This window comes from Alternaria atra (assembly GCF_907166805.1).
Source record: "Alternaria atra isolate CS162 genome assembly, contig: 30, whole genome shotgun sequence".
Taxonomy (NCBI): domain Eukaryota; kingdom Fungi; phylum Ascomycota; class Dothideomycetes; order Pleosporales; family Pleosporaceae; genus Alternaria; species Alternaria atra.
In genome coordinates this window covers 568,903-582,566 of record NW_025091329.1, presented here as the reverse complement: position 1 = coordinate 582,566, position 13,664 = coordinate 568,903, and the positions used below count along the sequence as shown (strand labels likewise).

At 51.9% G+C, this 13,664-nt stretch overlaps 4 protein-coding genes across 4 annotated transcripts; 1 reads left to right on the top strand and 3 right to left on the bottom strand.

Moving 5' to 3' along the window:
* Window positions 1-433: 433 nt before the first annotated feature.
* Window positions 434-2,471, bottom strand: ALTATR162_LOCUS9578 (uncharacterized protein; the record flags this gene model as incomplete). The annotated part of the gene is made up of 3 exons (XM_043317212.1): window positions 434-1,762; window positions 2,002-2,137; window positions 2,191-2,471. 3 exons carry the CDS (start codon window positions 2,469-2,471, stop codon window positions 434-436), a joined length of 1,746 nt encoding a protein of 581 aa, XP_043173147.1.
* Window positions 2,472-3,511: 1,040 nt separating this feature from the next.
* ALTATR162_LOCUS9577 (uncharacterized protein) lies at window positions 3,512-4,558 on the bottom strand (the record flags this gene model as incomplete). The annotated part of the gene is made up of 1 exon (XM_043317211.1): window positions 3,512-4,558. The coding sequence occupies one exon, from the start codon at window positions 4,556-4,558 to the stop codon at window positions 3,512-3,514; it is 1,047 nt and encodes a 348-aa protein (XP_043173146.1).
* A 372-nt stretch (window positions 4,559-4,930) lies between these two features.
* Window positions 4,931-7,022, bottom strand: ALTATR162_LOCUS9576 (uncharacterized protein; the record flags this gene model as incomplete). Its single annotated transcript, XM_043317210.1, has 2 exons — window positions 4,931-6,288; window positions 6,341-7,022. The coding sequence occupies 2 exons, from the start codon at window positions 7,020-7,022 to the stop codon at window positions 4,931-4,933; spliced, it is 2,040 nt and encodes a 679-aa protein (XP_043173145.1).
* A 545-nt stretch (window positions 7,023-7,567) lies between these two features.
* Window positions 7,568-13,056, top strand: ALTATR162_LOCUS9575 (uncharacterized protein; the record flags this gene model as incomplete). The annotated part of the gene is made up of 3 exons (XM_043317209.1): window positions 7,568-8,008; window positions 8,060-12,490; window positions 12,544-13,056. 3 exons carry the CDS (start codon window positions 7,568-7,570, stop codon window positions 13,054-13,056), a joined length of 5,385 nt encoding a protein of 1,794 aa, XP_043173144.1.
* Window positions 13,057-13,664: the final 608 nt, after the last annotated feature.

Below are 13,664 nucleotides of genomic sequence, written 5' to 3'. Positions count from 1 at the left end.
CTGCCCAACGATGAAACCATGATTTTACGCAGATTTACGAATGTCCACACGACGCGAATCTATATATACACGGGAGCATATCGTCTAGCCCAAGAAGACAACAGTGTATCCATACCCTTTGCAGCATCTTCACGGTTTCGCGGCAGAACACTAAGTACCGTCAGTGGTGGCCTGTGCATCGCGCTCATCATACCACAACCGGGCATATATCCATATTCGGAAGCGCGCTGATTCGAGCGCGTTCAGTTGGCCCGCGAACAACTCTCCATCTTGTCTTGTTCCGCCTACATGTCGCTGCTGATAGTATTTCTGCTACCGCTATTCTCGGACGTCACCTCAGCCAACGTACCTCTACACCTAATCTTTCAATTTTTAGTAACATTGCTATTGAACGAGTAACCTATTGGTAAGAATGTAAGTATACTAATTACCACTAGGCGTCATTCACCGCATCAATGATATCCTGTGCCAGCTTCTCCGCATGCGCATAAGTAACGCCCTGAGTATGCCCAGGCGCCGAGAACGGCAAAGAACTGGCATCCACGACCCTCAACCCATTCACACCAAATACCCTAGCCTTAGAGTCCACGACTGCCCCGCTCGACGCATTCCTTCCCATTGCACACGTTGCCGCGCCGTGATGGATAGCACCGATACCCTTCGTCCTGATATATTGCAAGATCTGCGCATCCGTCGTGACGTTCGCTCCTGGGGCTATCTCATCGCCAAACGCGGATATGCTAGCTGCGATGGTGCGCGCACGCCTGTATGCTGCTATAGCAAGTTCTTGGTCTTCGATGGAATCCAGCCAGCCAATGTATACGACAGGTGCAACAGTATTGTCAGCAGATTGGATGGTGACATTTCCCTGGCTTGTAGTAGACGTCAATATTGTGCCGATGACGCCTGTATCGCTCGCAGTCTGGGCCGAAGACAAGATGCGCTCCGAAGATTGCAACACATACTCTACATTCGGCCAGTCACTGGGTAGGTTTTGCAAGAATTCGAGAGTAGACTGGCTCATGTTGGTAGTAAACCATTCGGGGAACCTTTCCCAGGCAGCAAAATCGCTAGCTGGACTGCTGAGGGGGCCAGAACCATTTGTCAAATAGCGCTCTACGGCTGCGTCGAAAGACGAGGACTCGCGCTCCCAAGCGCTTCTTCCTGGTACGTTCGTGCGGTGGACGACGCCACCAATAGCGGGCGTATCTCGGAGATTTTGACCAACACCGTTCAGTTCGGATATGACAGTTATGTTGTGTCGTTCGAGTACCTCGCGAGGACCGATTCCAGACACCATGAGTAGTTGGGGAGAGTGGATGAAGCCGCTGGATACGATGACTTCTTTCCGAGCATGGACAGTAAACGGCTTCATTCCACCAGCGGTGACGTTGACTCCTATGGCACGTCTGGACTCATCAAAGAGAAGTTTGCGAGCCATGCAGGACTGGTAAATCTTCAAAGATGTCCTCGTAGCTGTACGGGAAAGGAAAGCGGATTCAGTACTACTTCTCGTGCTGTCCTCGGGTCTCAGTGTAAACGGCCAGTAACCATATCCTAAGAGGTTCCCGTCTAGGAAACCATTGGCTGCGCTCATTACAGCCGCAGCGTATCCCTCCGGGCCATAAGAAGCTATTGGCTGTGCGTACTTGGGAAAACTCAAGTGAACGGGACCTCCTGGGAAATCAAATGCGGAGAGCGTGAAGTTGACATTGCTGGCATTCTCAGCGCGGAATCGGACATCCGGTGGTGTGAAGGAAAGCTTTTTTTCATGAAAGGGAACATGTTATCCCACAGATAGGCGGAATCTCCCGTAATGTTGGCGATTGCTTCATACCAGCCCCTCGTTGCTCTGGTATAGTGTGTTAGTTGGGTTCAACGCGAAAACTCATGGAAGACATGTACCTGTGATAGATCTCCTGATTCCGCGCCGAACTGCCCTAAAGATTGGGCCAAGGTTAGTATCTCACTCAGAACCATGTGTGCGGATTGATTACATACCCCGAGCGTCTTCCCTTGCGCATAGTGAAAGCGGCGTCCATTGGCGCCGGGTATGGGCTCGGTGAAGATGCCCCAGTCGATCAACGGCTGGTAGTCCTCAGGATCTGGACCAACGTACATGGTTGAGTAGTAGGGACTGCCGTTAAGATCAGCACATCAACATGATACACCCTCTCGCATCAAACATACATCTGACTGTAGTTGCCGTTGGATATTTCATAAAAGGAGCCCGCTTCGATGACTGCGACCGTCATATTCGGTAACGCGTCTGCGATTCGGGATGCCGTGAGAGCGCCGGCCAAGCCAGCTCCAACAACCACATAGTCATATGTTGCGTTAACACCTGGGTTACCAAAAGAGTTACCTAGGAGACGCCCTGGAGCGTAGAATTGCTGTAGTAAACTAGGGCTGTCTAGGTTGGCTGAGGTCAAAGACGCCAACAAGCTGACTGCCGTTACCGATACACGCATGTTGCCAGAATGTTATGCTCAACGACCTAAGTGCCTCTGAACAGCTGGCTACACATGCAGCTAGGCATTCTTTATACCTTGGGATCAGCTATGACATGCCTCCATGATCTGCAGATGCTTTTGGGCGACTATCAGTCGGCGATGTTTTAGTCTCATGCCTTGTTGCAATGATGGGTTGCAGAAGCTCCGTGGAGCAAGTTGCCGTTTACGTCCAACATCATCCCTGTTGGATGCTGGAAATAGTACTAAAGTGATTGACATCTGACGGCTTCGGCCTCGTGGCTTTGTTAGCGGCGATCGGTGCATGTTGACCTTAGTTGGGGAAAGGGTATGGTGCTTGCGCTGCATAATGAGCAATTGCGAGTAAGCTTCGTTACACTCTCGTTCCTCTAAAAGGTAGTAGCTCGATCGAAGTATCCATCCAGGCAGCAGCGGCATCCTGTTAGTGTGTACGCGTGTGGCACGAACACAGCTGTACGCGAGTGCAAGGTTTCCTTGCGGTCGGGTACGTCGTCCGATATCGTGAAGGTCACATCGACGCAGCCGAGGAGGGCCGATCCGCCGTGTTTTGCCGGTGATCGTTGGCTGTCAATATTCCCGACCCAAACCCAAACTTCATCGTCATCCATCAGTGCGACATATCAACGTTGCTGGCATATCTTACGTTGTGATTCCCACGTGACAATATTTTGTACTACGAAGTGAGTTTGTTGACCTATCCACAATGGAGAAGTTTCTCTCAAGTTGCAACTACAACATGCCACAAAGATATACAGCACTTTCTATCTTGTCCACATTTTAACATAAGACGGAAGAGCGAGCTTCTACATATGCTACACGTTATTTATATTGGAGTTCGAATCGCAGGAATTAACCATTGCGAACTATCTCTGTTCCTCGCCCCAAGACCGATCCCATCAGGCAGCATGGAGCTTAGAAATGTTTAAAGGGTATATGCACGTACCCCCGAACGCAATCTTCACAATATCAAGATCTCACTTCCCTTCCGCCACATGGTACAAGATTGAATCTCTACCGGCCTACCCCCTCCGTAGCCAAGGTCTTCCTTTGAACCTATCGCATTTTCTGCCCCTCTGTCCACCAGTCTCACCGTTCTCGTTCTTCTTCTTAGTCGCTTCACTCATTTGACCTGACAGTAATCTATATCCTCGCTCATCAAATCGATCTATTTGACTGCCGTCGAAACTACCAAAAGAACCGGACACGATTCTGCTAGTTCCACCTAGCATGTTGCCGAAGAAGCTTGTGCTTGGTACAGGCACAAGACGCGGAGGTGTAACAGACGGTGGCTGTGAACTTGGAAGGTGTGGGTGTAGTGCTGTGGGCTGTTGGCCTTGAGATCGTTGTGCGCGTGAAGGTAAAGGCTTGATAGGGCGATCGAAGCTGCCACCGTTATCTGCACCCGCGTTTCCCTGTTGGAATTTCGTACCGTTCAAAGACTTGTACTCTAGTGGCATTCCAGAAAAGTCTTCATGTTGAGATTGCCGTACTGGAAAGATCTCCCACTCCGACGCAGTAGGTGTATGCGGAAGCGCTGTATAATCGCTCGACTGCAGGGAAGGATAAGATATCGTTCCGTCCGTATAGGTACTATCCCTGAGGCCCGGCGTAGAAGTGGACCCAGACCCAGACATGGACCTTGAATTGCGCAGCGAGTCGAAACGTTGTTGTAGCGTGCCCCCCTGCTTCCCTCCAGCACCACGCTTCCTCTTCTCTTTCTTCTTGCCCCACAACTCTTCGTCACGTTGTTGTTTCTTGATCCTATCGTTAACGTCGGCATACACGGTACCGTTGAATGAATTCCAGACTTCGACGCCTTTGCCAAATACGGGTTCGACTTTCCTATCCGTGTCGTCGGTCATCTTGTTGAGGTAGTGTTGTTCTGTGTCATCGTCGTCTTCTTCGTCCGTTGTAGAGCCGAACGTCGTATCCATGATGCCTGTGTTGGAGGTGGTCACGAAGGATGTGGAACTTCCACCGTTTCGAGCGCGGGAGGTGTCGAAGAGTGACCTCCTTTGACGCTTGTTTGGAGGGGCAGAGCGCAGCGGGACGGCCGAGTTATCCATGTTGGCGCAGCATCGTCAGTACGTGGTTAAGGGGGGTAAAGTTGTTGTGACGAGTTATCTCGAGTAAGAATGTAAGCTTTGTGCTCGGATGTTGTGAAATTGTAATGAGTGTTTGCGTTTGGACGCAGTAGAGCTTAGACGTGCGCGTGACTGGGGGCTGAGATAGATTCTTTCATTATAATACTGACTTACAGTAAACTCCTGCATCATCTGTGATGCCAATTCGTTCTAATCATCTCATAGGGGGAATGTACGGTCACATTTTGATCAAAACAAATATGGGTCGTCAACTTCTCTTTCATTCATATTCCTACACAATCAATAATTGGGGTATAATAAACAACATGGCACAAAAGCTCGCGAACGACGATCCTACTCGTCATCGTCATATCCGTCTCCTACAGCAGCCCATCCACACTGCCATCTCCTTCCCTCACTCTCGCCACCCATGCGTAGGTCTCTAGCTAGACTTCCTTCCTTCCATCTTCGGACACGGAAGTCGTCGCTCACGCTGATGAGGCTGCCGTTGCGGGCCCATGACACGCTTGTGACTTCTGCGTCATGACCTCTTATGAGGGCAGTGCCGTGCTCGTAGATAGGGACGGTGTCTGGGCAGCGGCTATTTGTGGATGAACGGGAGAGGAGGGATGGCCGTGAGTGTTTCGTAGAGATGCTGGTAATATCGGGGAGATCGTCTGCGTCGTCGTCTTCATGTCTTGTTTCGCGCTTGAGGAAGGTTTCGTCGGTGGGGAATAATACGGGGCAGCCATCTGTGCTGCCGACTGCAAGCATCTCGGTGCGGTCCTGGTACGCCTTGCGTAGTGATGCCTTGACGTAGAAGGAGCCGGCGTGGAAGTTCTGGTGTCGGAAACCATAGATGGGCCCCAGGCCTTCTTGGCCTACACCACAGTATTTCTGTTTTGATGAGGAGGTTGTGGATAATTCGGGCGCTACGCCGAGGATGAGATGGCTTGTAGAGTAAGCGTACACGGTGTTGTCTTTGCTGAGAGCGTATAGTCGCGAGGCGTCGCCACTGAGGGTAAGAGAGTTAATGGCAAAGTGTCGGTGGCGGTTGTGGGATTCAGGGTGACGGGTAGTTGCAATGGGTATGGCAGGTCCTCGCAGCGAGTATCGGCCTCTGATGTCCCAAAGCTTGACACATGTCGATGCGTCCGAAGCAGTCAGGAGTAGGTGTTCGCGGCCTTCGGGAAGGAAAGATAGAGCTGTCACTGAGATATCGTTTCGTCGGTTTATGTTCTCCGTCTTGCTGTTGGCCAGGGTTCGAGTGGCGGACGATGTAGGTATTGGAAGGCTGATATCCGCGTGTGCTGAGGCAAGAGTGCGCACGACACTGGCATAGGGCGCATCGGACCCCCAAGCTGAGTGTATTGACCCCTGATTACCTTTGCATCGGAGATCCCAGATCTGTACGGCGCCGTCTCGACTTGAAGTGGCTACCATTTTGTCGTCACCTGGCTGAAAGCGTACTTGCTTTACCGATGACTTGTGTTTGGCGAGGACGGCGAGCGTCTGTTGGGTGCGAACGTCGACTATCTGTGCAGTCTGGTCTCCGGAACCGGCGGCGAGGTGCATGTCGTCCGAGGAGAACTGTACATCCATGATGGCATTGGAGTGGGCCTTCCATGATACAGTGGGTTTCGAGAAGTCACCTTCGGAGTCTTGTAGGTGGATGTATCCGTCCTCGTCTCCTATAGCGAGCATAGAGTTGGCTGGTTATGGTCAGTATTGCGATGACGTGTGAGAGCAGAGCGAATAGCATACTGTTGCAACTGGCTGTGCAGAACGGTGGTGCACCTTGTGACAACTGATGTAGGTCGTCCGCACCGCTGTAGAAGTTGGCTGTCTGGTCCTGCCATGATGCGCCATGGTCTATCCTAAATCCTCGTCCGACGCCCAATATACCGCCAAAGGACCGCTGCAGTGTTCTCGATGGACGGCCCAATGTTCTTAACCTCTTTATTGGCGCAGGGTATATAGCAGGCTCCTCCTCGTCATCCAGGTCGAGGGCATCTTCAAGTATGTCAATTGCTGGTGGAGTGACGTAACGCGATCGCTTCGACGGTGACGACTGGGCTGGAGAACTCGCAGGTGACAGGTAGGCCTTCCGCTTCCGCACGCTGCTCTGTGGGGTTCGCATGGGGTTCTCAATGTCGACAAAGTTCACCGTCTTCCGTGGAGTACTTCTTGTCTCACGGCTGCGATTAAGAGCTGATCGTGTAATGTCCTGCAATTGGCGGCCCGACCTGGAGAGATGTGTGCGTGACGAGACATCTTTGGAGTTTCGCGGAGTGAAGAAGCGGGTGAAACGCTTGGGCGTAATGGGCGGTGGCCGTTTTGGCTTGCGTGAACAAACGGTCGCGGATGATGGAGGAGGTGGTGATGAGCAGAGCTCAGGCGTAGGCTCTTGGAGAAGCAGACTTCGAGGGGCGCATGGAGAAGACATGTTCCTTTTTAGCAGTACACATATACAAGCAACACCAATGGACGATTAGATAAACACACGCGAGTAATTGGAGACGCAAATAGAGATATGAGACGAATGCTCATATATGACGGCGAGGTTGGAGAGGAAGGCGCACGGCCAAAGCACGTCGCGAAGAGCAGGCGCGACCGACGTGCTGCGCTATGCCGTCTTGGGTGTTAAGTGGCTTGGCTCTCCCTCGAGATGGGCCTTTTGTTTGCCATAGGACATGATAAAAATACTCGAAATTGCTGGAGAAAACACAGCAGATATCAAAGTTGAGTTAGAGATTGATCTATGTTTTTTTACAATCTGTACATGTCGTACAAGTGAAAAGTTGCCCTCCTCAGACCTCGTTGCCGTGCCATTTGGTCTCACGTGTCCCGAGCGCAGAACCCTGTCGTCGGGGGTCGGAGAATCTGCGTGCATGGACCCACCAAAAAAGTCGAAGACCATATGCGGCTCTCGAACTCTTGGCGGAAACTTCAGTACCACCAAGCTCTCCACGACTGGAGAAGAAGCGCATCATGGGCGCAATCAAACGAAAAGCAGAGCAAGGCGCCGCGCCATCGAAAAAGGCAAAGGGCGCATCGACCGACCGATCAACGAAACGACGGAAATCTGATGTCGAGCAGCCATCACCAGCAAAGCCAAAGCCTGGGAGCGCCGCGCCAAAGCCCAGTGTCTTCAAGGATGAGGAGAAGTCCTTTCCTAGAGGAGGCGCCAGCGTCTTGACACCGCTTGAGCACAAGCAGATTCAGATCAAGGCGAACCAAGATGTTCTTTTCGAGCAGGCCGGTATAAAGCGAACCGGCGGCGGCGACGATGGATTCAGCGACATGGGATCCGAAGACGAAGAACAGGCGGCCACTAAGTCGAAGAAGAAGCCGCTGACTAAGAAAAGCAAGAAGCCGCATGACGGTGGAGAGAAGGATGACAGTGTGAGGGCAGAGGGCCTGAGCTACAAGGTACGCCAGTCGCAGAGTTTGCGCATTGCGAGATTATACTAACCGCTGCAGAAATTGTCGCCTGGAACCATCATTCTCGGCCAAGTCACGGACATCTCTCACCAAGACATCGTACTCGCGCTCCCGAACAACCTCATCGGCTATGTCCCACTCACCGCCGTATCCGACAAACTCAACGAGAGACTAGAGAAGCTTCTCAAGGAGGAGGAGGCGGACAAGGAAGGAAGCGACGACGAGGCCTTCGAAGATGTGGATCTGAAAGACATGTTTTCAGTGGGACAGTACGTGAGAGCATGCATCACAGCTACAAGCGACGAGGGCGCAAGAGCGCGAAAGAGGCTAGAGCTGTCTATCGACCCTAAGCTGGTCAACAAGGGTCTTAACAAGCGGAAAATACCTGTGAACAGCATGGTGCAGGCCTCCGTAGTCAGCAACGAAGACCACGGTCTGGTCATGGACCTGGGTCTTGATGATAGCAGCCTGAAGGGCTTCTTGCCAAAGGGAGAACTAGGGCCCAAGGTGCAGCATGCCAAGGTGCAAGAAGGTGCCGTCTTCATGTGCCTGGTTACTGGCCTCAACTCCGATGGACGCATCGTCAAGCTTTCCGCGGATCACACTAAAGCAGGCAACCTGACCAAAGGCAACACCCTGACTGAAGCGCCCACTATCGATGTTTTCCTACCCGGAACTGCCGTCGATGTGCTCGTTGCCGATACCACAGCCACCACGCTGACCGGCAAGATTCTGGGCCTCATAGACGCAACCGCCGACGCCTACCACTCCGGAGCGACTGAGAAGGCTGCCAATGTGTCCGAGAAGTACAAGATTGGCACCAAAGTTAAGGCCCGCGTCTTGTTCACATGTCCAGACTCAGAGCCCAGGAAAGTCGGTGTTTCGTTACTCGACCATGTAGTGAGCCTTTCTACTCGTATGTCCGGCAAACCCAAGGAACGCAAACCTCCAGTCGACCTTTTGCCCATCTCGACTATTGTCGATACCGCAAAGGTCATCAAGGTGGCGCCGAGCCACGGTGCTTTCTTCGATCTCGGCATCAAAGACGTTGTCGGTTTTGCGCACGTTTCGAGACTTTCCGACGACAAAGTCGACATCCTATCCGAAGAGGCTGGCGCATACAAGCTCGACTCGAAACATAAGGCACGTATCATAGGCTACAACGCTTTGGATGGACTTTTCCAGCTTTCACTAGAGCAGAAGATTCTCGATCAGCCCTTCCTTCGCATAGAAGATATCAAGGCTGGTGAACTTGTCAAAGGCAAGGTTCACAAGCTCATTGCCGATAAGACTGGAGCTACCGCTGTCCTCGTCCACCTTGCCGAAGGCATTACCGGTCTAGTACCGGAGATGCATTTGGCTGATGCTCGTCTGCAACATCCGGAACGCAAGTTCAGAGAAGGTGTACCTGTCACAGCCCGTGTACTTTATACCGAGCCTGCCAGACATCAGATTCAACTCACCCTCAAGAAGTCCTTGGTCAACTCAGACGTCAAGCCGTGGACGAACTACTCCATGCTCAAGGAGGGCGCCACAGGTCCCGGTATCTTGGTCAGCGTTCGTCGCAACGGTGCCACGGTACGCTTCTATGGCGATGTCAAGGCATGGCTTCCAGTTGCGGAGATGAGCGAAGCATTCATTGAGGACGCTACGCGCCACTTCACAAACGGACAGGTCGTCAACGTCCGTGTCATTTCCGTAGATGCGAAGGAGAAACAGCTCTTGGTGTCCTGCAAAGACCCCGCTGCTGTCGATATTAACAAGGAGGCTGCGTTCAACGCGCTCAACCCCGGCGGCATCGTAAAGGGCAACGTGATTGAGAAGTCTGACGAGATCGCTACCTTGGACATCGGAAATGGCGTCAAGGGTATCCTTCGCATTGGCCACCTCACCGACGGATCGGAGAAGAAGGACATTTCGACCATGAAGAAGATTCGTGTGGGTGGTACGCTGGAAGACCTTGTAGTACTGACAAAGCATGGCAAGTCCAGGACAGCAACAGTCTCGAACAAGCCTAGTCTTCGGAAAGATGCTCAAACTTCAAAGCTTGCTATCAGCATTGAGGACCTTCAAGCTGGCGAGACGGTGCATGGCTTCGTGCGTGGTATCCTACCTGACAAGGTGTTCATCGAACTTGGCAATGGCATAAGCGGTGTACTTTTCAAGTCGCAACTACCCGAAGAGATGCTTTCAGCCCCAAATTTTGGTCTTCGCAAGGATCAGTCTGTCACTGCTCGTGTGACACACGTGGATGCTGGAAAGGGATTCTTTTGGCTATCGATGAAGGCCGAAGGTGATGTTGACGCAGCCAACACTGTCGATACTCCGGCATCGAAAGGCGAAGCCCTAGTGGATCCCGTTGACCCTAAAATCACTTCTACTGATGACATCAAGTTCGGCGCCCTAGCAACCGTCCGCATTCGATCCATCAAAGACACCCAACTTAACGTCGAGCTTGCGGCCAATGTTCCGGGACGTATTTCGGTTTCTGAACTGTTCGATTCTTGGGACAGTATTCCTGACAAGAAGCATCCCACAGCACACTTCAAGATGAACGACAAGATTCAGGCCAGGGTTCTGGGAAGACACGACGCCCGCAACTTCCGTTTCCTTCCTATTACTTCTCGATCCAGCAACAAGACGCCCACTTTCGAGCTGACCGCAAACACGGACAAGATCAAGACTGAAGCCGATGTATTGAGCCTCGATAAGATCACACCTGGATCATCACACATTGCTTTCGTAAACAACATTGCTGAGCGTTACGTTTGGGTAAATATCTCGGCCAATGTTCGTGGGCGCGTTGACTACTTCGACCTAACCGACGATCTCGAGAAGCTCTCTGACGTCGCGGAAAACTTCCCCGTGGGCTCTGCCCTTAAGGTTCGCGTTAAGGCGGTCGATGTTGCAGCTGGAAAATTGGACTTGACAGCTGCAACTACTCCGACTGGCAAGTCGCTGACCCTTCAAGACTTGAAGGTCGGCCATATCTTGCCTGCACGGGTTACAAAGCTGCACGACGCCTCCATCGTTGTCCAGATCAATGACAACATTGCTGCACCTATCTTCCTCGAGCAATTGGCAGACGACTACGATAAGGCCAAACCAAGCGAGTTCAAGGTCGGTGATGTCTTGCGGGTGTGTGTAATCGATATCGATATCCCCAACAAGAAGCTAGGACTGTCTATCAGGCCGTCCAGGGTATTGAGCTCTTCATTGCCAATCAAGGATCCCGAGATCAAGGACAGAGCTCAGCTCAAAGTACACCAGGTTGTTCGTGGGTTCATCAAGCACGTTGCCAACAACGGTATCTACATTCGTCTGGGACCTCACGTCGAAGCCTACGTTCGTGTTAGCCACCTCTCGGACGACTACATCAAAGACTGGAAGACTGCATTCCACGTAGATCAACTCGTGACCGGCAAAGTTATCTCGAACAAGCCAGATCAGCGCAACCCACAGTTGAGCTTGAAGGCGTCGCACGTTCAAGGAACCTACACCGAGCCAATTGAGTTCAGTGATCTGAAGGTTGGACAAATTGTCGCCGCCAAGGTTCGACATGTAGAAGACTTTGGTGTGTTCCTGGTTGTTGACAACTCGAACAATGTCAGCGGTCTTTGCCATATCTCTCAATTAGCGGACACTGCCGTGGACAAGGACAAGGTCAAAGAGATGTACAAGAAGGATGACGCCGTCAAAGCCAAGGTCGTAAAGATCGATCCCAAGACCAGAAAGATCAGCTTCACCTTGAAATATTCTCAAGTCAAGGGGGACAATGACGATGAAGACGAGGATATGGAGGACGCTTCCGAAGCTGAGCTGCAAGAAGAGAGTGACTCAGATGGCGGCATCGAGCTCGACGACGACAACGACGTAGATATGAGGAGCGTCAAGAGTGCTGATAGCGATGAGGATGTCGAGCTTGCCGATGCAGGTGTTTCTGACGATGAGTCTGACGACGATGTGCCAAAGGCGGCAACACAAGGACTCCGCACCTCCGGTTTTGACTGGACAGGTGCAACTCTCGACTTTGACGAGCAAAAGGGCGCTGCTGAACCCGATTCCGATGACGAGGCCCCGAAAAAGAAGAAGAAGAGTAAAAAGGCTACCATCAAGGAAGACCGCACTGGTGATCTTGATGCCTATGGGCCGCAGTCTGTCGCCGACTATGAGCGCTTACTCCTGGGACAACCCAACAGCGCTGAGATGTGGGTTCGATACATGGTTTTCCAACGTGAACTCAATGAGATTGAAAAGGCGCGCCAAATCGCTCGTCGCGCATTGGCAACCATCAACCCAAGGGAGGAGAAGGAGAAGCTCGATGTGTGGACCGCCTTGCTACATCTGGAGAACGACTTTGCTAGCGACGATGCTATCGAGACTGTCTTCAAGGAGGCGTGCCAGAACAACGATGCCCGCGAGATGCATGAGCGTATGATCAAGATCTACATCTCCTCAGGCAAGATCGACGTATGTACCCCAGTACTCTCAGCAGCTCGCACACTTTGCTAACATCAGAACAGAAAGCGGACAACCTCTACCAGTCAATGATGAAGAACAAGTCCTTCACCCCCGACCCCCAATTCTGGCTCTCATATGCGTCATTTCTAATGGACGTCATCCAACCACCTTCGCCCACACGAGCTCGCGCTCTACTCCAACGCGCCACACAATCCGTCGCCTCGACCCAACACCGCTACCTGACACAGAAGTTCGCCGCCCTCGAGTTCAAGAGCCCCAACGGTGACGCCGAACGTGGTCGCACAATCTTCGAAGGCCTCGTCGACACCTTCTCGAAGAAGGGCGATGTCTGGGACATGTACCTTATGTTGGAGCAGAGCCACGGCAGTGCAGATAACGTAAGGGATTTGTTTGAGCGTATGACCAAGGTGGGAAAAGCTTCACGCATAAGGAGTGTATTTAAGAAGTGGGCGGAGTGGGAGAGCAGTGTTGGTAATAAGAAGGGTGTGGAGAAGGTCAAGGCGCTTGAGGAGCAGTGGAGGGAGAAGAAGGCGGAGAAGGGTGATGATGTTTAGATGGAGAAGGACGGAAATGAAGGTAGCACTGCATCGAGGGTGTTAATGGCGCATTATGAGTAAAAGTCTGTAGTATCCCGTTGGACAATATTATTTACCCGTTACTGCTATTCACCGTGCTGCGGCCTTTTTCGAAATTTCGATGATATTCCTTCAAAGCTGCACACAGACGTGTTCCATGATCATTACGCGGCGGTTGTAGCGCTGTGATAACCACAATGGTAGTAGCTACTTGGGAAGGAAAGGCGGTTGATGCTACGGGTGTCATTGTGATGTGGGTTTCACATGGTGTAGGATCCGTAGTCGTTGACTTTTTGTTCACATATCAGCTCCTGCAACTAAACATAGAATCGAGCTCGACGTGACCGCTCACCTAGGCAGGCGCGATGAAGGATGCGTATCTAGCGTCTTGGCTATCGCCAGATGACCAGTCCTTACATTACGTCACTTACCATATCAGCTTCTCATTTACAAACATCAGCTTTGCGCAAGGAAACACTAGCGACGATCAGACGAAGCGAATCAAAGGTCGCTTGAGGGTATTGCTTTGCTGCATTACTCCAGAAATACCACTAACAGCGTCCGTCCCAGCAAGATGCTTGAGCACG